At 39.7% G+C, this 25,038-nt stretch overlaps 1 protein-coding gene across 1 annotated transcript; it reads left to right on the plus strand.

The window, feature by feature from the left end:
* The first annotated feature begins 10,396 nt into the window (after positions 1–10,396).
* On the plus strand, positions 10,397–24,527 carry NTS (neurotensin). The gene is made up of 4 exons (XM_055712849.1): positions 10,397–10,682; positions 15,661–15,722; positions 21,872–22,096; positions 24,156–24,527. The coding sequence occupies exons 1-4, from the start codon at positions 10,622–10,624 to the stop codon at positions 24,300–24,302; spliced, it is 495 nt and encodes a 164-aa protein (XP_055568824.1). The 5' UTR covers positions 10,397–10,621; the 3' UTR covers positions 24,303–24,527.
* The last annotated feature ends 511 nt before the right edge of the window (positions 24,528–25,038 follow it).

Below are 25,038 nucleotides of genomic sequence, written 5' to 3' on the forward strand. Positions count from 1 at the left end.
CTCTTTTTTTGAATCTTGTATTGAAAATTGCTTCCTAACAGGGCGATACATTCTCACTGGAATTAAAGATCACCATTGACATGCTCATGGCCAGGTTTGATTCCTCAAATACACATATATACAGAGGTAATATTTTCTTTTTCTTGTGGCTGTATTTTAGAAGCCTCTTGCTCAACTGAGTTGGATCAATTGTTTCATTATTTAATTTTGGGTCATTGTTTAATATTTCAAAAGAGGAACTCGTTTTTAGGTAATTTAAGTAGATTTTATAGTATTTAGAAGAACTGACTTTTGCCACTGAAAATAATTTTCAGAAAGAAACAAGCCTCCCAGTGTGCTCTTATCTGCTGAATGAGAACATCTTTTAGAGACAAACATCTGAGACAAATGCCCCCTGGAGGTGTGCACTACTCCAGTCATTACGGAGGCAGTTTGCAAGTGCTTTAATGCCAGTCCCTGAGATCCTGTCAGTACCTGCATCCATTAAGCCTATCACTTTTCAACTTTACACCAAAAGCCTTGATATTGTTTTCCTGATGTACACTTCCAGCGTGCCTGTTCTCGTCTTCCTGCACAGAGAGAGGTATCTTCTCCAGATGTTGGCTCACATGTGGGCCAGACATACATTAAGATGCAAGCCCTCTTCCCTTGCTAGATTTCAGCCATGCATGGAAAATATTCAAACCCTACCTAAATGGCAGAATAACTCCATCCCTGCAGTCTGTTTTAACGAAGGACAGAAACAAATGTTTACACCCCGCTACCCCCATCTCATCTCATCTAGGGGAACATGGAAAGTATCACAGATAATTTCACAGTGGCAGAAAGCTGCTGTTTCATAGTATTACACTGGCACACTGCCAGTTCATGAATTACTTTTAAAGGAAATTAGGGCATCGTGAAGAATAACAAATCTTCTAATATACAACATATGAAAATTCTGGGCTGAAGCAGCTTCTAAATCTTTCTCTCACTCCATTTCTTATTTAAAAAAAAGAAGAAAAATCAGCAAGGTAGGAATCTGCATATGATGTAATACCTGGAGACAATTAAATTCACATTTCTGTGTGGTTTTGAAGCTTTTTCATAGAAGCCAGTGGGAGTTTTGCTTGATCAAGGCCTTCTTACACAAACGAACAACTGCAAATGTGTTAGGAAAGACTGATCTCTGGGTCAGCGAATCACAAGTGGTTTGTCTCCTTTAAACCTCTTGGGACTGTTCGGTAATTCATAACCAAAAGAATTTCTTACTTTCATCCTAGCTGGAAAGCAGATTTATTGCACAGAACATTAACTTAAGAATAAACCTGGTGTTAACTTCAGAATCAAGCAATTCAAATAGGACCAATTTAAGACAGAAATGAAAAAAACCAACAACAAACCAAAAACCATAAAAAAAACCCCTGTATTGAGCTTACTCTCCAGATGGGGCAGAATATTTATGTTGTATTGTCTAGTGTCTTTGTCTATTTAAAAAATAATAATACAATCAAAACTCTCTTAAGTCCTTCAGAAATCTAAGACACATTTGCTCTCTCACAGATTTAGCTTAGTTCCAATAAGGAACATAGGTTTCTAATGAAAGTTTTAGGAGCATTTTACATGCTTGAATGTTTCTGTCAGAGATGCCAGAGATGGCATTCCATACCAGTTAACATCAGGAAGATTTTCAAAGGGCTAAAAGCCATGTGGGGTATATGCGTGCATCTGACAGACCCAAAAGAAGCAGCAGGATGAGACAGTTTACATAGCAGAGATACATATGTCAAGATGCACATCTTGTCCTGAAGATGTTAACTGGTGTATAATTCCTCACAACGGAGGCTTACTTCTTTGTAAATGATTGCTCTTCTGAAACTCTTTTGTGCCTCTTGGTCAAGTATATATTTTTCCCCACCTAACTTATTTCAGCATAAAAATTGCACAAGGCCCAGGAAGCTAAACGCTACAGGATAAAAGGAATGCATTCCACTGGTTTCTTCCCTACCCCGCTGGCTGCTAGTATCCTCATTCCTGAAGCAGTATGAAGGAAATACAGTTACCTAATAAAAAGGTATAGAGGCTTGTGACTTTGCATTACCTCAGTCCAAATCCAAAAAGTTGTTTAGACAACTAACTCCCACTGCTTTTAATATGTATGGATACTTTTGCTATTCAAGCCTAGCTCCCTTGTGCTAGAAGTTGTAGCATTATGGGGGAGGTGGTCAGTCCCTGACTGTGACTATGACTGTGCAGGCCTGTGTAACGATTTGAAGGCCTTACTCAAATAAATTCTAGTTGGTTGGGCACCTAAATATATGACTGGGACACGTACACTATCAGCTACATAACCACAAAGGATATGATCTGGCAGGAAAGTGCTGCCATTGAATTATATATGCAAAAGTGCAGGTTCAGCACTGCAAATATGAATGACATCTAGCAGCAGTGTGTGGTGGCAGCGGGGAGCTGCAATGGTTGTCACGCCTGGCGGAGAAGTGTCCTATTCTCTTACCTCCTCTGTAGTGACAAATGTACAGGATCACCCAGCACAGGCTATCTGAAGTCAGCATTACATCTGAACTACCTTTTAGAAACAAATGTGAAATAATAGCCAACTCCTTATCTCTGTTTCTGAGAAACTTTGGAGAGTAGTGAAGTGGTCAATGTTGTCCTGTGTTCTCTAGCTGAGTATCTGAAAACCCATAAAGAGGATTAATCAAATGCATCTGCCACTTTAACTGAGGCAGTGGTCCCTGAGGCACATCCTTTTTCTCTGAGGCAGTGGTCCCTGAGGCACATTCTTTTTCTCGGTGGCTTTAGACCAGGGGTCCTCAAACTACGGCCTGCGGGCCAGATACAGACCCCCAGGGTCCTCGATCTGGCCCCTGGTATTTACAGACACACACACACACCCCCGCCGGGGGTTGGGGGGGAAACCAAGCAGCCGCAGATAACTGCCTGCCACTGCATCCGCGCGCTGGCCCCCTGGTTAAAAAGTTTGAGGACCCCTGCTTTAGACTATAGGGAGTAGGAGCTACCTATACTTGCTGTACTTGTGTAAGCCTGCCACAGGTAACGTGCCACACCTGCTAGATTTTCAAACTTCTTCACACCTTTTAACACCCCTTAGCTCCATAGGGATGCTATAACGTTATTCTTCTGCATTAAGACTTCAGGTGGCTGTTTGCACAACAGCCTGTGTAAAAAACCCTTTTCCCTTTAGTGATATTCATTGAAACAGGGGCAGAGAGATTCACTTTCAATGCTTTACCTTGCTTATAAAGATATGGCCCTATGGAGTGAGGCTATTGCAGCTACATCTATGCAAAGCTATCCTTTACTTGCTAGCCCTAACAATGAGTATCAAGCTGTCTCACTAGTTACCAAGCTGGAGCACTTGTTTATCCAGGAGAGACTGGGGACAACAAGGAGCAAAGGAGGAAGAAACTGAAGTTTGTCTCTTTGCTCTAAATATTTATTCCTGATTTTAAAAGGCTTCAGTTTTACTTAAATCAGTAATGTAAAATGTTACAGAGCACCACCAGGTAAATGTAATGCTCTTCAAACCTACTTGTAACCTTCAACTGCTAACATGTTTTCAGTCGCTGCCCGAAGTATTCCATAGGTATCTCACCAAAATCAAGAGTTGCAATCCAGGCCTCACTGTTTAAATCAACAGTTCATGTTCCTCAGTGTGGGTACATGAAATTTACAGATACAGACAAGCTTAAGTTTTAGCATTTGAGTCATGCTAGTCATGTTCTTAAAATTAGGCATGTATGGAAGTGTTTGCAGGATTGGGGCTACATCATCGAGTGATTAGAAAACAGTCCCCTCTGGGTCTCAATTAAACATGGCTCCAGTAGCACAAATCAATGCACCAGGGGGGTGGTTTGAAGCTGAGATCATGTCTACAGCACAAGGCATGGCTGACATCAGCATGTTAATCTGGGGTGTGAGCACGCTGTGCTTACTGGATCCCCTAGTTTACCTGCAGTTACGACAGCACAACTGTTTTCTTGCCAGTCTAGCATATTTCTGTCAGGAGGAAGAGGGGGGAGAGAGGGAGAGGAGTGACTAAACCAAAATTTGATGCCATTATGATATGGGTGGCGATCATAGATGTGGAACTACTGTCATGAGACCTGTCCAGGAGGATGCACTGCTCTGGATGGTTTTGATAAGGGATAAAAGTAAAGATCACAGCTCTTCAGCATTCCCTGTGATAAGCCTTACCAGTAAAAACAAGGCTGATACAGGCTGCCACAGATGACAAACACTTTTTTTCGCCCCTGAGCAGTGTGTATTTATGAGCTGTATTCTAGTTTAGACATAGCTATAGTTAATCAATGTTTGTAAAGTGCTGAAATTGAAAGGTGTTATGCAAATGCAAAATATTCTTCAGATGCAAAGCCTTATTTTATTTTTCAGAAAGGTTGCTTGCTTTTTTGTCAGTTATGTTTTTGCTTATGTTGTAAATGATTGGTTGCCTCTGTTTGCTGTTGTAACATGTATTCTTATTACTACTTTGTTTGTCTTTATTGGGATGTCTGCTTTTCAATCTCCAAGGAATTTCTTAATGCTATGCATGCAAATTTCAGTTCACAGATGTGCAAATTACATAGATGATTTCCATCCCTCATAGGTAAAAAGGGTGGAAGTTACAGAAGGGGTGTATACTTGGAATATGCATGCTGGCACAGCACTGAAACCACAGCTCTTTGAATTCATATTTGGCTTCTGAGGATTACTCCTAAATCAAAACCAATCAGATTTAAAAATGTTCTTTTAAATGGTCTACTCATAAATGGTCAAACCAAGTACCTTGTATATGAAGAATAAATTTAAAAGTAGTGCTTCTGCCCTGCTTGATAAAATTTTCTAAAGAAGGAAAAATAACTAACAAATTGAGTAAGGGAAACACTTCTATAAAATAAGGAAGTGATTCTTAGGCTTTTCTTATGTTGCAGTAGAAGAACTGTGGAAGACTGTTCATGATTCTAGAGGCTCACTTTTACTAAAAAAAAAAAAAAAGAAAAAAAAAAGAAAAAGAAGAGGTTGCAGCTTTTTAGGAAACCTCTTAAGGACTCCTGGAAAAAAGCCCATATCTGACCAAGATAAAGAACTCAGCATAATCTCACTGATTTACAGTAATAATAACATGTTGCCTCTCTACTGTGCACAGAAGAAATACTCCTCAGCATTTTTAACTAAAAATCTCTTCATGCCTGTGTGATTATAAATAACTACTTAAACTGAAATTGTCTCTTGGGTATAAGGAAACAGCAAAATTATTTAAGAAACTTGTGAAGGTGGCAGGAAAGACAAAATAGAATGATTTAAAGAGTTTCAAAGTGCAGAGTCCAATTCCTACATACGTGACATGATTAAACCAGTGCAATACAACAGTGCACACTGCATGCCTTCAGTTACCATGTTCCAGGGAAAACTGAAGAATTGCAGACAAAACATGAATATCATGGGGAAAAGAGAGTCACCCTCTGAATTCAGATCAATTTAATTTTGCTCTTTCAGAAATTGTGGATAATCATTGGTATCTGATCAGTCCAACAGTAACACTATTAAAACAGTAATTTTGCATCTTGTAACTATTTCATCTGTTTAACACAGAATTTCAAAGTGTGATCATTCTGATGAACAGTGGATTACATGAATATGCAATCTTCCACAAAGTTATATCAGGCTTTTCACCCATGTCCATTGTATTTATTATATCCTGACTCTTAAATTAATATATTCATAGCCCACTGGAGAGAAATGTAAAATTGATTAACTTAAGTATTTGGGGAAAATATGTAATCAGAACGATGCAGTCTGGCCTGGGAATGCATTGCTGAGAGGTGAAAGTAAGGAGGAGGTGCCCAAAGCATAACTCCCATGACACACTGTGGTGGCACTTCTAACTGCACTGTTTGCTTTCTCACATAGGTGGATTCCAGTAAAAGAAAAAAAAAGAAAAAGAAAAAAAAAAGACATAGAAATTAGGAGTAGGAGGGAAGATTATCTTCTTATGGTCTTTTTTATTGAAAATTACTTTTCCTAAACAATTTCAAAACAGTAACATATACATAGAACCAAAAGGCTCACATATTTGGTGGTTTTAGCTGTAGGTGTATAGACGCATGCATGTTGTATTTGCTTTATAGCACTGGAAACACAGAGTCTGTTTTTTCATGAGAAGGGTTAGAGAATGTCAGAGTCCTGAAAATGTAATGGCTGTGCTTTAATGGGGAAAAAAAATGAAGTCAAGAGAAGAGTTGATACTTCATTCTTCTAAGATGATACTTTAAAATTTTCTGTGATTTGAGAATCATGATCTACTGGGGTACTGAGATGTTGCTGTTTGAAATGTCAAAGCATCCAGAAGAAAAGCTCTGCCTGCAGGTAGACCTCGTGTAGAGGTTACACTGAATGCCACTTTCAGTTTCAGACTCTGGAACTTTAAAAGATAAAGAAATAGCTCATTAGATGTCCAAGAAATTTCTGCTGATTTGCAGCTCCTTATAAAATGTGGCATAGATTTGCTGCATATTAAGATAAGCAACAATATGGTTGCTTATATGTTTGGGATTTTTCTACAGCAATATTGAATATTTTTCAGCTGACTCCTCAAGTGTTCCTTAAAATGCACAATCTCACAAGTCTAAAAATTCAAGTCACAGAATGGCTAAAGGAGACTGGGTTTAAAGTAGAGAGGTTGCTTAATGTCTTACTTAGGAATAATCCAGTGTGTTAAGCACCATCTCCTTTTTACTTTTGAATTTTTTTCTGATATCATCTGCAGCAAGGTGATCTCTGGGATTTTCAGCAGTCGAATACGCCATCATTTTTTGAGCATCACTGTCCTGACTAAACAGAATAAAAGCCCTAGACCTATTTTAAGCTCAGAGAAAGAGAAGCTGAGAACTCACAATGTCTGAGAAATTCAGCTGCAGTGTCTGACTATGCTTTATGCTTTACATGTGCTTTGAGTACCCTTCCCTGTCTGTCCTGCTGCTATGTTTGACTTATTGTCCCTTGACGTAACATGGAATTAATTGGAGTCACCAGTTTTCTGCCCAGCATATTAACCTAAACTACTGATAACCTGACTGTTGTAGGGGCAAAGCAGCTTAACTACCACAACTAAATTCAAATTTGAGATCGTGAGTGAGCATCTGGAGCCAGTTTGCTATATGAAATTTGATCTTGCTGACCACCTCCAGAATCATTCCTCTTCTAGTTTCCATACTTCTGTAACTACCACAAGGTTTGGCTAAAAAACATTAAAAAATCTAAAAATCCACGAAAAATTCTCAGACAGTAATACATTTAATGACACAATTGAACAGCTTGAATTGCCTTCATTCTCACTGTGTTTATTTCTGTTCCCTAGGCAGAAGACTGCTAGCTGGAACCTCCAGGGTTCCTTATTATAGTCTCCAGTACCTTCTACTGCAGGATCATTAGCAGAATGGCTTCTCCTTCTGTTTGGTGATTACAGCTTTTGTGTTTGGTGCCATCCATATGTTATGATGGTAGTTTTATGTTCCACTGACAAAGTAAATAGAGGCTCCCGTATATGTTCTTTCATGAATCTGACATTTGCTTGTTGTTTCATGATCTACAGATGCCTCACACTTGCAAATGGAGATGATTTATTGGCCTGGACAGGCTGTTTAAATCGTATGTTGAGGGAAAGTAAAGATAAACTGAGTTTCTGAAGCTGAGTGGCACTGATGAATAGTTCTAAATGTTTTCTTTGGCTGAAGAATATTTAAAAAGAAAGCAGAAGAGAAAAAGAGGGACAGATCTGTGAATAGAGGGGTTTTCTTGTAGAAGGTTCTCTAGAGCACATTTCTCACTAGGAGAAATGTGGTATGAAGATGACTTGAGGAAGTCAAGGTGATTTAGGGAATTAATAGTTGAAAGGGTTAAAATTCTAGTATGCAATTCTTAATGGAGCAATAGAACCTACAGATGTAGGAAAGAGGTAGAAAGTGTAAGTAAAGGAGCATCTGAGAAACAGAACACAGTTCAGTTCTGCTGAGAAAAAAACATTAATTCTCCAAAATCAGTTGTGCCTGATCCAGGGGACTTGAAGATAATATGTCAAGAACATTCAACGTGATAAGAAAGCAAAGAAGATTTTTAACACTGAAGTTTCTGCCTTGCCATTTTTGGGGGTGGGGGTGGGGGAGGGCGGGGCGGGGGCGAGGGGGGTAGAAAAGAAAAAGAACAGGTGAAAATGGAGCAATGACAAAAAGGATTATGGCCATACATACCATACATTAATCCTCTTGAAATCACTACTAATTAGTATTTCAGCATTAAAAAAAAAAAAGGGGGGGGGGGGGCAACAATTAGGTGATCACAGATTTTAATGGCAGGAAAAATGTCGATTACTCTCTTCCCAAGAAAAAAACAAACTTCATTCCTATAAATTCCAGTTACGTAAGAATATGGGCAATTACACTATTGAAGAAACCTGTGACGGAGAGCAGGCACTAGAAAATATCTATGAAATACGATTCTCATCCATAGAGCTTTCTGAACTGCAGAACACCCACAGAGCAAAATCAGCTGCAGATTGGTCTTGCTACATCATGGAAATAATAGAAAATAGGACTAGAGGGGAGTGTGAGTGGCCTTCTAATCTAACCTCCGTGCTAAGGCAGATAGATGAGCAATAGCTGAAAATTTCTGGCAGACCAGCAACAGCCCATACAGTGTGATGAATGAACATGTTTGGGGGATTTTATTTGCTTGCTTGCTTGTTTGTTTTAAAATTCTCTCAGTAGGACAGAAAGATGTATTTCCAACTGTATGCAAAAATCCGTGATCTTAAAATAGCTAATACCAGCAGAATCACACAACTTTATTTCTGCATGTATTAATAAACCAAAACAACATTCAAACCCAGATTTTGTTGTGCTGCTAAAGTTGATTCAGGGAAGAAGGCATTCAGTTCACTAAAGTTTTCTCACCAGGTGTTCCTTGTGGTAGGATTTTGAAAATTCTGCGTGTTTTTTGTGTCTGCGGCACCTATTCAGTCGCACAGCTAGGCACAGAGGGTACGGGAGGAAAGCAGCACCCTTCACTGCTCTTTGCATTTTAAAGGAAACTTTCTGCAGCGAAGAGAACATCTCCGCCAGCAGCACCCACCATTCACGGAGTGTGTTCCTGCTCTCTGTGGCATGTGTATCTGTCCTTAAATGTATTCACAGAGATCGAAATGTTCCGCAGTATAGTATCTGCATTCAACAGATGGAGCATTTGCCTGTATCTGAGAAAAAAATCACAGTAAAAGCAGTAGCGCGGTGGAGGCTGACATTTATATACTCATACGTTAAAGATTACCCTGCTCTACCCTCCATTTGGGATAATTTCCGCGGTTTTTACAGCTCAGGAGCTGAGATCTAGAAGGCAGGAGAGCCCGGCACGGACACCGGTCCCCGTGCACGCAGGGAGGGCAGGGGGTGCGATGAAGAGACGCCCCCCCCCTCCGCCCCGGCCAGTGCGCGCTGCTCCGCGCCCGCGCCGCGCCGCCTCCCGCTTCGGGTGCCCTGCGTGCTTTACTGGGTCTGGAGCTCTGGATGCTGCTCAGGGAGCCTGTCCTTTGCTGGTCGTGGAGGAAAGATGTCTATTGTGAAAAGCAACCGGGAAAAGTACATGTTAGGAGCAGCGCCCCTTAAAAGCGTGCACTCTCTCGCACCCGTAGCTGATGCCTCACGGCAAGCGCTCCGCAGAAGTAACAGCGAGTCTCGCCGAGTCGGGTATCACAATCTTTTGCGCATCTATTAAAAATCCCTCACAACTGACTTCTTTCCCGTTATCTTTCTCCATATCTCTCACAGCCTTTCCCCTCCCCTCGCCCCGCTACCCGTGCCCGATGTAACCACCCCTGCCCATGCACGATGCCAGACCCCCCTGCCCAGCCCCGGTTTGACACCCCTGTCCCTGCGCGGTGTCACACCCCTGCCCGTGACCGGTGTGCGGGTCTCTCCCCGTTTTTCCCCTCGCTGTAGGGACAGGTAGAACAGATGACACACTAAGCGCATCGGACGGCGGCCGCACCAGGACCGCAGCGCTGCGCGCGGCCGTGGGCGCGGCCGTTTCCCGCCCCTGATGCAGCTCAGAGCGCGCGGCAGCGGTCCGAGCAATTGCAGTAACTTTTTTTTTCTTTAATAATAATAATAAAAAAAATATATGTCGGGGCTTTTCCAGCTCAGAGGATAGTTCCCATTCGGGAGAAGCCCGTTCCGCCCGCGCCCCGCGGCGGTGGGTGCGGGGGTTCGCTGCGCGCCCCGCGGGGCTCCGCATGCGTCAGGCGGTGAGTGGCGTCAGCGCTGGCGGGCGCGGAGCGGTGGGGAGGGGGCAGCCGGAGCCTGGGGGGGGGGGGGGGGGGGGGGGAGGAGGGACGGAGCTTCATCAGGAGGCGATGGCGGCACCGCCGTGACATCACCCCGTGGCTTATATAGTTGAGGAAGGGTCCGGGTCCCCCGCCTGGTGCAGCCGCCCGCCAGCGCGCGTGCTGAGGGCGCGGAGCGGCGGGGTCTCTCTCTGTCTCTCTCTCTCTCTCTCTCCGTCTCTCCCCAGGATTTATGGACTTTACTTTCTAGAGGGCGGCGCGGCAAGGATGAGAGCCCAGCTGGTGTGCGTGGTGCTGCTGGCCTTGGCCTCCTGCAGCCTCTGCTCAGGTAAGCTCCCGCCGGCGCCCCGCAGCGCCGGGCTCCGCACCGCCCGCCGCCGCCGCTCCCCGAGGTGCCTGTGGCCGGCAGGCGCCGAGCCGCGCCCGGACCCTTGAGGCGGGCTGGAAGGAAGGAGGCGAGGTCGCCTCGGGCTGCCGCGGCTCTGCTGTAGCCGGTAGGCGCCACGGAGCTGGCCCGCCAACGGGCTCTGGCCAGCACCGTGTCCTGTCCCGCTCCCGTAACTTCCTCCGTCTGTGCACACCGTGCCTGCCTCAGCGCCCGCACCGCGGCCGTGCGTGCAGAATAGTTACTGGCAACGTACATCGGTGTAGACCATGCTTGATTATGCTGCCTCCTGTGTGATCTGTTGAATACCGTGCATTTCCAAACTGTGATAGAAATTGTCATTTCTGGAACTCATGTGAATAGCTGCCATAATCCAAATCCGCATGAATTGATGTGCAGTTCAGCCACTTTTTGTGGCCACTTTTTTTAGCCACTTTCAGTAACAGAAATAAAATTTTAGTATTCTGGGGAAAAAATGCTAGCAACCGATCTGAAATTGTGGCAAAAAAATGCTGAATCAGGTGCAGATCACACGATACGATGGTTAATGTAAATGCATTTCTACTCCAAGAGCAGTTGCTTTAGAAACCTAAAACCCCAAGAACCATATATTAAAGTACAATGCCTGATCCTTTGGAAAGCGACACAGCTAAGTGTGTGCCATTTATGCCCTATGTTTATGACCAAAGATAGGTATGATGGTGATTAATCCAGTGTACACACAGAAACATGAGGCAGAATAGGCTTCAAAATGCAATCTTAATTAACTTGCAAATTGCTTTAATTTTTAACTTCATAAAAGGAGTAAATTTTCGAGTAGCTTCATTTTTCAACTTAAGTATTCAGGAGGACTCAGAATTCCTAATTCTCACTTTAGATGAAAGTTTCCTACTTGTGTTTCACTGCAGAAGAGAAATGTAACACACATAATACCTGCATTTTATCACCATTTGAATATAATCGTTCTATATATTATTATAAAGAAGTGGTGATCTTAGTGACAAGGCTGAACATCTGTTACTGTCTCCCCATATATTTGAAGCTTTTTAAGCAAATACATGACTAGTATTTTTGGTGAGGCAGTTTCAAATTCAGCTGTTCGCAGAGTCTGAATGACAGCTCACTAAAGTAAAAAAACCTCAGTGGAAATTAGAATAGGCTCATAAAAAAACCACAAACAAAATTGTATGTGCAACTGACATGATGGTTTATTTGTTTGAAAATCTGAAGTTATATTTAAGTGAGAAATGACATGGAGAAGCCTGTGTGGAAGGGCCAAATCAGTTTTAACTTACATGAACAGTTAGGTCATGAGGAAGGTGATCATTCATTTTAATTTTCTTCTGAAAATGTTTGCCCTCAGGGGAAAGCGTGTACCTGTAGAATGTAACTGTTCTTGTAGAATGTGCATATATGAATAGAAGCTATATTTCTTGTCAATAAGAAGTGAATCAAGAGGACATCAAACTGTGTGAATTTCCCTCTCATTTGAACAATAATGTATAACCAGACTTTTTATACATTGCTTTCTGAGCATCTGCTCTTTTTATGCTTTTATTCTTCATCTGTCTCTTTCACTTCTGAATTACCTGGATGTGCTCCCTTCTCCTCCTCCTCACCCTGCTTTATTCCTCGCTCAAGGAATCTTGATGAACCTCCTAAATAATGTTCTCCAGACTTCTCAATCAAAAGTTCCTTAATACCTACCGATCTTCACAGGTGCAGCTGTCTTCCAACCTCCGTGGTGTGGAAGCTATCTTCCATTCTTTATAGAATATAAAAACCAGGTGCTAACCAGACACAAGTCCTTTCATTGTCCTCAGCTGGATTGACCCAGGACACCAGAAATCATGATGCTGTCATAGAATCTTAGAATCATAAAATCATTTAGGTTGGAAAATACCTTTGAGATCATAAAGTCCAAGCATTAACCCAGGACTGACAAGTCCATCACTAAACCATGTCCCTAAGCATCGCATCTACATGGTTTTTAAATACTTCCAAGGATGGTGATTCCACCACCTCCCTGGACAGCCTGTTCCTATGCTTGACCACCCTTTCAGTGATGATTTTTTTCCTAATATTGAATGTAGACCTCCCCTGGCATAGCTTGAGGCCATTTCCTTTTGTTCTGTCACTAGTTATCTGGGAGAAGAGACCTACCCCCACCTCACTACAACCAACTTTCAGGTAGTTGTAGAGAGCAATAAGCACACCCCACACCCCGCCTGAGCCTTCTCCTCTCCAGGCTAAACAATCCCAGTTCCCTCAGCCACTCCTCATAAGACTTGTGCTCCAGACCCTTCACCAGCTTCACTGCCATTCCCTGGACATGCTCCAGCACCTCCATGTCTGCCTTCTAAGTGAGGGGCCCAAAACTGAACGCAGTATTCAAGGTGTGGCCTCACCAATGCTGAGTACAGGGGGACAGTTTCTCCCCTGGTCCTGCTGGCCACACTGTCTTGGATACAAGCCGGGATGCTGTTGGCCTTCTTGGCCACCTGGGCACACTGCTGGCTCATGTTCAGCCGGCTGTCAGCCAGCACCCCCAGGCCCTTTTCCACCAGGCAGCTTCCCCAAGCCTGTAGCATTGTGTGGGGTCATTGTGACCCAAGTGCAGGACCTGGCATTCTCCTTGATCCTCATACAATTGGCCTCTGCCTGTCAGTCCCTGTGTCACGTGTGCTGCTCACCCATTCACAGCAGCTGCTGCTATCACTTGTAGAAATTCAGCTGAGGTGATGTTTTGCTGCCAGCAGAACTTTGGCTAACAGTAAAATGGTTAAGAGATTAGGTAACACTGACAGCCAGTAGTGCTGAAAGGGCTGGAAGTCATTAGGTTGGAGATTGGTTGCTAGTGACTTGCTGTAATACTGATCTACAAACCAGTCTTAATATTTTCAGTAACAACATCAGTGCAAAAAGTAAGAATGAATGAATGAATGTAGTGTGCTGGTAATGCAGAGGTGAACAGGAACATCAATACAGAGGAAGATCAGCATAACAGAGAAGGTTTTGCTGAGTTGCGTAATAGAAACGAGAAGCAGTGCAACAGTACAAGATGTGATAGCTTAGGAAATAGAATTTCCTATTAAAAGCTCCTTTTAACAGAAGCACAGCTGTTGGAAATGTCTGAGGAGATAAAAGACTTGGTCAGAATATCTGACCTCATTTTTTTATGAGATACTAAAGTTTTTCAGCCATGAAAGACAAAGAAAATAAAAAAAGTGTAGGACAGCTACTTCCTGTAGCTAATGGTAAGCATTAAGGTAGTTAAGTACAGAGGCTTCTGATCCGAACTGTACTGTGCTGTGCTGTCTTGAGATCACATCAGGCACAGAGGACGGCCACTCTGATAACTTGGGGAATACAAGGCTATTACAAGAGAGGAGAATAGATGAGAGTCTAATAGCTCTGGGCATAGCCTTTCAGTGAAGTATTTATGGGATTTCCAGGGGACTGGTTTATGTCCAAAAGACACAGTGATCCTGCATTGTTTGCTAATCACCATGTAATCACACCCTAAAAATCTAAGGTGGGAAGGGCTGTGGTTGCTCTCAAAAATACATGAGTTGGGTAAATATTACAAAAAGAAAGGTATAATTTATAGTGAAGGATACAAACCATTAATAAATCTGTAATTGGAAATAAATTAAGCCTGAAATCAGATGAAGGTGAATAACCATTGATAGTTTGGAAGAATTCCCCAAGAAGAAACACAGTGGTGGTGGTGGTGAGATCTTGTTATTAAGATTGAACATGATGATTTTTAAGAGCATTATAATGGTTGGCTTCCTGTGCTAGCAGAAATCTATGACAGATTAGCACATATTTTTATAAATGATCCCTGACAGTCTCATGTTCTGTGAAAAGCAGTGATACATGGTGATGATCCCTGAAATGAAGGCATAGGCGGAATCTATCCACAGATTCTGTGGCAGGGTGTTACATGCCAACAGCATTGATTATTTTAATGGAAGTGAGATGTGAGAGATGACTTATATGAATGTGGAATAAATTCTGGGTTAAGCGTATTGTTTGGCTTCAGACTGGTGGTATTCCAGAAAAGCTAAAAGCCATGTAGAACTCTGTTTTGCCTGAAGACCTAACCGACTTCTGTATGTATGTTACCCTTGAGCTGTGATTGCTGCTACTTTTTCAATACACCAGATCTTCCTTGCGATTCTGTTCAGCACAAAGCAGAAACATTTGTGGCTGTTTCCTCTTTCTACAGGTATTTTTACCCCATGCACCAAATCACAGGCTTTGCAAGTCTGCTGAGCTATCAAAGGTCAATTAAATTAGTAAGGAAAATCCTAAGAACTTTCAGTCAGAATGCTTCCTTTTCGTGTATGCATTGTTAAGAGCTTGTATCACAAACAGTTCAAGCTCGGTTCCCTCATATCAGTAAAAATATTTTTAATTTAGCCAAAAATAATTAAGACTAAATCTTGTAAAGTAATCATAACTGGCATGCACCTAAATACTTGGCTGCTGCTTAAATAAATATTCCTTGAAAATAAATATCCAAAACCTTTTTCCAAAGTAATCAGAGGTGACAAATAGAGATTATGAAAATCATACTGATTTTGAATGAAGAACATTGCAGCAGGTTTGTTTACTGGGAGGGCTGTAGATTAGTGGGCCTGTCTACCAGAGAATGGAGATCAATGAATCATTTCATTCACTTTGGTAAACTTGATCATGCTTTAAAAATGTGGTGTGTTTCTATTTTATCATAATGTTGCTGTTACCTGAAGACTCTTCACAGTCCTAGATTATTTTGCTGTGTTTTTGTCTAAGTAGTTTGGGTTTTGTTTATTTTTCAAAATTAGTTCACATTTCGAAATTCTTTATGCTGAATTGAAATGTCCATGATTTCTGATGAAATAAAAAACAGATGTTTCTGGTTTGTTCACAGATTCAGAAGAGGAAATGAAAGCATTAGAAGCAGATTTATTGACCAATATGTACACATCAAAGGTAATTATTTTTCCTCTTTTAGCTGACAGGTAGGGAGCAAATGAATTCTCATTAGAAACTCAGAAGTCTTTGCACAAAGTAATAACCTATGGTCTAGACCAAAAAGTTCAGTGCTAGACATTACTTTGGTGCGAGATTTTTTTCAGTTCAAAGGAAATTTTAAGGTGTTGATGTGGCACACTGAAAGTGCTCCTCACTCGTAACACTGGTACTTCCATTAAACTGTCAAAACTGTGTTATGTGCAGAGATGTAAAATTTATATAAGGAAATGTGTTTCCAATAGGATTATGCCTGATGAAAGCTAAATTAACCTTTTGAGTCAAACCTGTAAGTGTTATTTTTATGCAGAACTTTTTCTATGTGCTTATGAACTTAAAGTCATAAAGCAAAACCTGAAAATACATATGCTGATTTTGGTTTAGGAATTTAATCGTAGTGTCAGTACAGGAACATGGGGACATGACCATGAAAATATTAATCTGATAAATGACACTTCCTTGACAAGTTGCCAGACTGTGAGCAATGTACATGTTATGTAATACAAATAGACAAAAATTCAGTTCCAATCTCATATTGACAAGGTGAAGCAGCAAGTGTTGCACATATGTGTTGAATAAGTTGATAAGCAAACGCTTTCTCAACACGCTTATTTTCCATGAACGATCCAAGAAATATATATGTCTAATATTTCTTCACCAACATATTAAAGAACAAACCCTGAAACAAGTGTCATGGGCTTAAAGTTGAATGTTTTAATTCTTTGCTGTAATGAAGTTCAAATGGTGCTGAAATTCAATGGAAAATAAAACGAGAAATGAAAAATTTCCCCCCAAAAAGAATTTAATAAGCCAATGACTAGTTGAAGCTTAAGGACAAAATCTGTCTGGAACACTTCTGTATTTACTGTATTTACTTACATGTGAGCTTTTTCACAGGATCCTTTTAATAGAATAAGAATAAGAAATGAGGCCAGAAAATACATTGTTTTGATCTGGTCTGGCAGTTCTTTGGTTCCCATGTTCTTTACTGGCACGGTAATTACCTTAGATGCCAAATAAACCTGTTTGCTACTTGCTTCTCTAAGGTACAGAAAGATTTAACAGATATTATTTTCCTGAGACAAATTTAAATGTAAGAGGCTGACAAAAATAGTTCTTTCTCTGTGTGGTAAAGCACCGTATGCCCTGGGAGGAAGCCCTGCAGCTATTGGTATTTCTGCTACTGACTTTAGTGGAACTGTCAACCTAATTTCCTTCTTTTCCTCCCTCGGCACAGAGCACAATCTCAGGTAACTAAAAATGCACAAATACAGTGCACCAGTTGATAATGTAATGATGCTGGCCGTAATACCCTTATTTGTTCTTTTAGATCATGTAGCTTGCTATTCAGTTTCCTTATGGCATGTAACATTATACTGCCTTAAATCACCATCTAAAATTCATTAGTTCAATATATATTGTCTCTTGACATCAAAGTAAGGCATGGTGGAACCACTAAAAAGTGTTCATAAATGCTTCTACAAGAGGCACACCATTATTCCATTCATTACTGAAATGACTTTTTTTTTCTGTTGTCCTTTGCTAGCTTTTAACACTCATTAAAACAGAAGTATGGTTCTGGTGTGAGAGACAAATTTGAGGATGATATGTGTAATAACTGTCCTCTGTTGTGCCTGAGATCTGCTTCCAGTTAAGGGCAATTACTGTTAAATTGCATTAACCCTCTTTGACACTGACCTGGTAATAAGAAGCACGAGAAATCCAGACAATTTAAATAGCATTAAGATGGGGGAAAAAAAGAAAAAGAAATACGCAAAAAATTATTTATGAAAGCTCAGATCTAAAAATGCAGCAAAGTGGATTATCACTTGTGGTTCTAGTATTTGACAGAAAAAAATCTTCCTAAGTAGGCACTTGCAAGAATTGTATCAAAACTACAACTAGGGTTTAAGCACATACCTTTTACAACATTCAGTAGTCTATTCAATATTATGGAAAGGGTGACCATATGCTATTGACTTCACAGACTACTGTCTGGTGCCTACTGGCCCTTTTCAAACTGCTCTTTAAAGTCACCTATATGCTGAATCACTCTCCATCTTTAAAGTATGTCTGCCCTTATTAAAACCTCTCTCCAACATTTAATACAGTTTATGACCCTTCCCTGCTGTTACATCTCAAAGAAGATACAGGCATCTCCCTAAAATGCTTTATTTGTCTTTTCTCTAAGATGAAATCCAAAGAGCCATTTGGAAGATCTGGTAAGACAACACAACCTTCAATGTCACCAAATGCCATCAGTTATCTGCTGTCTTTCTTTTGTATCAACTAGATAGCTCTGTTCCCAGCTTCCCACATGCTTGCCTGAAACCCACTTGCATGAAGACTATGAACGCAAACAAGTTTAATACATGTTAGTTAAAGAAAAAAAAAAAAGTGTTAAAAAAAGTCTTTCCTTGAAGAATATATTACCACTGGAATGTACTCCACCTTTGGGGATCCTCACTCACATCAGTTTTCTGAAGTCTTGTACCTTCCAGCTTTTTATTGTTCTAGGATGCCAATTGCTGACACTATGTGCCCAGACAATTTAGCCTCCTTGTCAGAAGCAGACAAGGTTACAGCTGCCTAGGAATTACTGACTTCCTGACTCAGTAATGACATAAAAATTCATTACATTTACATTACATTAGTATACACCATGGAAGAACTTCCACTGCAACAGAATTCAATGCCATATCTGCTTAAAGACAGAGAGTATTTTTATTATCTCTGTAGTTACATTCTGAGCAAAATTCAACTACCGTTTTGAAAGTGAACCATAGAGATCCTGCATTACCTTAGGTTTTACTTGGCTATACATTTGTTTTCCATCTACTTTCACTGGAGAAAGACAAGAATATAAAAAGCAGAGAACTGAACTTTTTCTAAAAAAATAATAGCATTTGTGAGGTATGCATTATAACATAAGAATTATCTTAAACAGATTATCAGGGGTATCATACATTCAACCAAAAATGGAAAGAAGATAGCATATGCAATATAAACTGGGATTCTCTTTAATCTTTCACAGGACAAGCCTGTTGTCAAAGAAGGAAATATTCTCAACCTCATTTCAGTTTCTTAGATGATTTAAAATTCTCTTTCAAGATATATGAGGTGTGGGGAACCATATATCTAAGTCTTATTTCAGAAGCATGTTCAACAATGGAAATGCATACATCATAGTCACTTCAGCACTTATAACTTCTGAATTCTGATTCAGACTGCAGTCTCTTTTGTTTCTTCAGATAATTTCCAGATATTTTTCAAGTTGATTTAAAAAAAAAAAAAATATTTCCGTCTTGGCAGTCCTTGATCTCTTGTGTAGGTGTTTTCCAAAACATGTCTTGAGCAACCGTAGCTGATAATTGCTTAGACCTGTGTGGAAAACATATCACACATTAGAAATGCACCTGAACATTTGGGTTAAGGTCATCTTAAACTCTTTTTTTCATGTGTTTGTTTAGGATAACTACTTCAGAGATTTCCCATAACGCATAAGCCAAAGCTGTTTGATTATAATGCTTGCTGTAATAGTGAAGTAGAGCAGAAAAGTAACAGGACTGCTCTATTTAGTGACTGGACATGACCTGGAGAGCTGCATGTTCAGTTAAAAAAATTATTTCACTTTTGACTGAAGTTCTTGATGCTTTATAGTCTCATTCTGTGAGCTGGCAGCAGTGTAATTCCGAAGCAGGTGTACCCAAGTAAAAATACTTTCTGGTGATATATGTGTGACATTAATGGAATTAGACTCCCTTAACAAACTAATCATGCTTGCAGAAAGCATGGCAAAATTTCCGCCCCCCCCCCCCCCCCCCCCCCCCCCTCTTTAAGTAGCAGATAAACCCAATTTCACCTACTGAAGTCTGCTATTGAAGTATTTTACTAATATACAGAGGAAAGTTCCTTTAAATATAGACATGGATTGGGCTAGCATAAAGGAGTAACTTTAGATCAAAAAGATTCTATAAATTATGCAGGAAGACATAACAAATTTCCCTGTCCTTTCCTTTTCTATTCTGTTCCCATCCACTGGAATATTTTTGGGTTTTTTTAACATAGAACTCTCACTTGCTCATGTAGCACTTCCCCTAGATTTTATACTTAATTGCAATTTAGCTATTGTAGTGTTAGCTCGCATTTCTTTTGTATGCCCAGGAGAGAGAAGTGCGCTGGAAAAGCCTCCTCGTTTGTCATGGAAAGCTCCATATTTTTGTATTTCACTAATACTTTAAAACAGACCAAAGACAATTTTGAAATCGCAGTGGACACTTGCTCTTTTTGCTAGTTTAACTTCTGTTAATTAAATTAGATGTTCTGCAAAGAGGTTGATTTTTGTTTTGAATCTTTCACATCTTTTCAAATAATTCGAGAGACTAATTAGGGCACCTAGATGGGACAACAGATGAGCTCCAAGTAAACAATGCAGAACCAATTTCAAGCTTCTGAATAAAACGGAGATTTGTATTCTTGGCCTCAAAACCAAATACTATTTTTTTTCCCCTCCCTGAGCCCTGTGGGGAATCTGAGAACACATGGTGGTTTTATTAAAGGGCTAAATTATTCTAATTTTGAAAGGTATGCATATATCAGATGTATATTGGAGTAATGATTAGGGCCAAAAGGGAGTATTTTCTAATGCTAATAGTGATGCTGGCTTTTCTTGTTTTCCTCACTGCTCTCCATTTTCTTTATTTTTCCTCAAAAAATAGTAAAGTGTTGTGATTATGCATAAATCTTGCACACAATGCCCCTTTGTTAGGAAGGTGCTTTAAAGAAACAACAGTATGTGACTACCTAATGTTCAGCTAAGCAAGCACTGCATCCACACTCTTAAATAATGCTGTCACTATGTAAAAGGCAATGTCTGTGTTAATGTATTACCTATATTTAACTTCATACATCCAGAAAAAGAAGCAACTACATTTCAGTTCACAGGTGAAGTGTAATCCTAATGTGCATAGCAAGGAAGCCCTTGCCAGTAATAAACAGGAATTTGCTGTTTGGCTTTTGATTGGAGATTGTTGTGTCACCAGTTCTGGTTTAAGGAAACTGATTTCTATACTCACTACTAAAAGGAACACAATTTGAAAGAAATCATTAATGGTGGGAGAACCAAGAAAGCAGCAAAGACGTGAAAAGCACTGAATGAAGTAGGAATTAGGTTTTTCACTTACTTTTTTCTATCAATAATCAAAACTAAAGAAGACTACTACCACAACTGCTTGGAAAAAAACAGTACCAGTAGAAAAGTAAAAACTATATTTCTCAACATTCTTGAAAAGGGTTTAAAAGTCAAATAGCTCCTAAATAATGCAAGATACTGAAGGAAGCAAAATTCGAGACAAACCATGGTGAAATTTCTCTATTTCTGTAACATCTCTGAACAAGTCCATTGTAAGCCACTGAAATACAGTTGGTCTGAGTTTTTCAGTCCAGTTACCAAACCAGGAATATGTTTTTTACACAGCTTCGTTTTATCTTTGCTCCATCTTCATCTAAGCCCTTAGACTTCTGATTCATATCTCCTAGGCTCATGACTCTCCAGCATCCAGAAGTCCTGGGGTTTACAGATTCCATAACTTCAGACCCAGCCTCATCAGACAGCTTGCCCTGAAGCAGGAACTCTGTTCCTTTTCTCAGGGAATTTTGAAATGACTGGTATTTGTTCTGAACTAGGGAGGAGCATCTAGTTAACCACAGGCATCCACCTTGGATTCCAGTACTGTGAATTTATCTAGTGGGTTTGACTCATTGTCCTGATTTACACCTGTGAACTTATATTATATTAATTTCCTTCTGTGTTTTTGTTTGCACCTGTGCAGAATGACTATGAAATGCTACCATTCTGGTTTGGTAGCAGTTTAGTTTTTCATTGTGTATATCTACCGGGGGGGTAAGGCTGTGGGGAAGCATACTCGGTGTGTTTAATGAATGAGTTGTCCTAATTTCAGCACTCTCTAATTATTGTCTAAAAGTTGAGCAGATGAAAAGTACTTCAAACACACAAACTTGTTCCTACCAAAATGTTTGAATGTCATACATTATTACTAAAAAACCCCAAAAGTTGCAACATATTAAATAGTGGGTATTTGTATTTTTAGATTAACAGAGCAAAACTTCCGTACTGGAAAACGACCCTGCTAAATGTCTGCAATCTTGTCAACAACATAAACAACCAAGTGGGGGAAACAGTAGAGGTAGATGAAGATGATCTTGTTTCAGGAAGACAGTTTCCTGCTGCTCTGGATGGCTTCAACTTGGAAGCAATGCTGACAGTGTATCAACTCCAAAAAGTTTGCCACAGCAGAGCCTTTCAGCATTGGGAGGTAAACCAGTCACAAATACATATTTCAACTGCTAGTAAACTCTCAGACTGTAGTGGTGTTTTAAAATCCATATGCATTTGACCCCCTTCACATTGTCTGGGCTTTCCTTCCCTTTTTTATATTCTCTAACACCTCTAATATGTCTCTTATTGAGAGAGTTGTGAATTAATGTACCTTCTGATGGGCTGAGTGGTTTTTGTAACGACTCATGGATAAATGAGAACTATTCTTAACTACATACTTTCTTCACTTTTTGTAGACATTCCAAGGAACCAAACACATGAACGTAAGCTCTATGCCAGAACACAAAATTAATATCTGCTTAACAGATGTGAAGTTACTGCAGATTTATTAAGGCATAACTAAATGTAGACAGTTTCTGAAAACCCTTATAAGGCCATAAGGCAAACTAGGTTCAAAATGCATGGACACATGCCCACGTGTACATGTAATTTTGCCAGGTACTGTGGGCTTCTTGCCATTTCTAGGAAACCGGTAGCAAGGGTTTTCACTTGCTTTTCACTTCCCCACACCTAAAGAGGGCCCTGGAAGTTGACATTGTAATTGTATGAGGATTGCTGTTCTTAAATAACGATTGTTTATAGTCCATTTGTGATATTTGTCTCAGTGCAGGGATCACCCAGAGGCACACTGGGCACGATCCACTTGTGTTATATATTACAATAAAAGCTGTTTTGTGTAGTGAAAAAAGATCTTGGTGTCACTACCCACTTTCCAACAAACAACAGCTGCTATCGCAGGTTCATGGACAGTCTGGCTGAATCTTGATCCTCTTTTGTTTGCTGAATCACAGCTCTGAACTTGCAGGCTTATTCTCAGTCCTTCATATTAGCTGGGATAGTCCTTACAAAAGGTTGCAACATCTTTGAGAACCGGAGTTTTCTGAGAACTCTCTCCATCAGTACATTTATTGCTGAAAAGGAGCTACCATAGAACTGACTATATGCAATAGCCCATATAACTTAATCACAGTTCTTTGCTTTGCAATTGCGTCACCTCTTGTGGTGATTTGGACTCTTCACTCCTAACAGTACTTCATGTGAAATTAAAAAAAAAAAAAAAAAATCCCTCTCTTAGCTTAGGAATACGCTTATGCAGTGCAGAGGTTTATAAGATGCAGTAAAAGAATAAAGAATAAAGCCAGAGGGAGAAGGATTGAAGAAGGTCTGAAATAATTTATGTAATGAAAGAAGTTCTTGTGATCTTATTCATCCAGGATTGACTCCAAAGTCTGTTGAAACCATGAGAGTCTTTCCATTCATTTCAATAGAATTTAGATGAGCACTCATTTATTATAAGTAATTAACTGAGTAACAGATTTTGATTACTTAGGAAAATACTGAGGTGAGTATAAAAACATTTTCAGTTTAATGCCTTTCATCCAGACATTAAGACTGTACTTGACCATGGAAGGACATTGTGAGAGACTGGATGAAATCTTAACATATAAACCAAGGAGAAATCTGAACAAAACACTTCAAAAACTTCAAGGAAAACTCAAAACACAGTTATATAAGAAATTTTGATTGACAAAATTTTGGCTTTCTTCTGCTCTATTTAATTTTTTATTTATTTGTTACACATTTAAATTTTTTAGCTGTAGGAAGTTGCAGATAAAAATACTGCTTAAAAGCTGAAACCAGCAAGCAGTGGGTGTTTTAGGAGGTGTTTAGTCTAAATGAGTGATTACAGAGTGTCAATCATTAGGAAGTTTTCAGTCAATTTGAGCTTTACTTCCAGGAGAACATACCAGCCTTTCTCTCTAGTCAAAACCAATGTTCTCATTTGTTTCAGTGGAATTTAAACAACACTTCCATAGGATTCATCTCATCTTTAGCCTGATCTTAGTTTTGTGTCTTGAGTTTCAGGCTTCTTTTTTTTTTAACCTTCCTTTTTTGTGTTTTTTTAACCCTGCAACTATTATGGTAAAGGTTCTTCTTGGTGGCAGACGTTAAAGTTTTATAAAACTTTCTAGGAATTTATAATCTTCATTACCAAAAAAAGCTGATAATATTGTGTCTCTTCTTGCATCCTACAGTTACTTCTGCAAGATGCTTTTGATCTAGAGAACTCAAGCCAAGACAAGGAAATAATAAAAAGAAAAAATCCCTATATTCTGAAACGACAGCTACATGTGAACAAAGCTAGAAGACCATACATACTCAAGAGAAGTTCATATTACTGATGAAGCAGAAGAAAACAATGTGTATTTAGTTTATAGGTAACTGTGCATTATGGTTATCTTATTTAAATCTAAAATCATACTTGTGTGAAAATATACTATGGAAAATCATCAAGATGATAACATAACTGTGTCTTTTTTCAATTGCTGTTTCTTGATTGTGATTTTTTCCTACTTGAGATTAATTGGACCAATACATTTGCAAATAAATCTAGTTTTTAAGCATGATGTATTGTACCAAACTGAGATTTCAACATATTTCCAACAATATTGTAGTCTTTTCCTATTTTATAAAGCACACCAACATACACCAAGTAAATTGATATTGTCTATAAACCCTATTGAGAATCTTACAATTTCTTAATGCAACACTTCAAACATGTATATGGTTGCAAATTTTTGTATAATACACTAGTCAGGACTGCCACAGTATTTTATGTATTGGCCAGTTTAATTTATTAGGGATTTGATCTAAGGAAGGAAGGAGGGGAATACTACCAGCTAACTATTAAATGGCAGTTTCAAAATTCATATTTTAAATAGCCTGCTTGTAAATGAATGTTAAGTTCTTGACACCCTACTTTGCCATCGAAGAGTCATAATTTAATAAAACAATGCATAAATGAGACTTAACAAGATATGCTAGTGAGAGCAATCTCAGATGTGCTTCAGAGTCTTGTGTATCACCGACTAAATAAGGAAAACAGTTTATTAAATCAGTAAAAGAATTTACAGTGTT

This window comes from Falco cherrug, chromosome 5 (genome assembly GCF_023634085.1).
Source record: "Falco cherrug isolate bFalChe1 chromosome 5, bFalChe1.pri, whole genome shotgun sequence".
NCBI lineage: Eukaryota > Metazoa > Chordata > Aves > Falconiformes > Falconidae > Falco > Falco cherrug.

Coding starts and splice junctions, on each gene's coding strand:
- NTS (XM_055712849.1), top strand. CDS start 10,622: ATGAGAGCCCAGCTGGTGTGCGTGGTGCTGCTGGCCTTGGCCTCCTGC. Junction 10,683..15,660: donor CTCCTGCAGCCTCTGCTCAG/GTAAGCTCCCGC, acceptor GTTTGTTCACAG/ATTCAGAAGAGGAAATGAAA. Junction 15,723..21,871: donor CCAATATGTACACATCAAAG/GTAATTATTTTT, acceptor TTGTATTTTTAG/ATTAACAGAGCAAAACTTCC.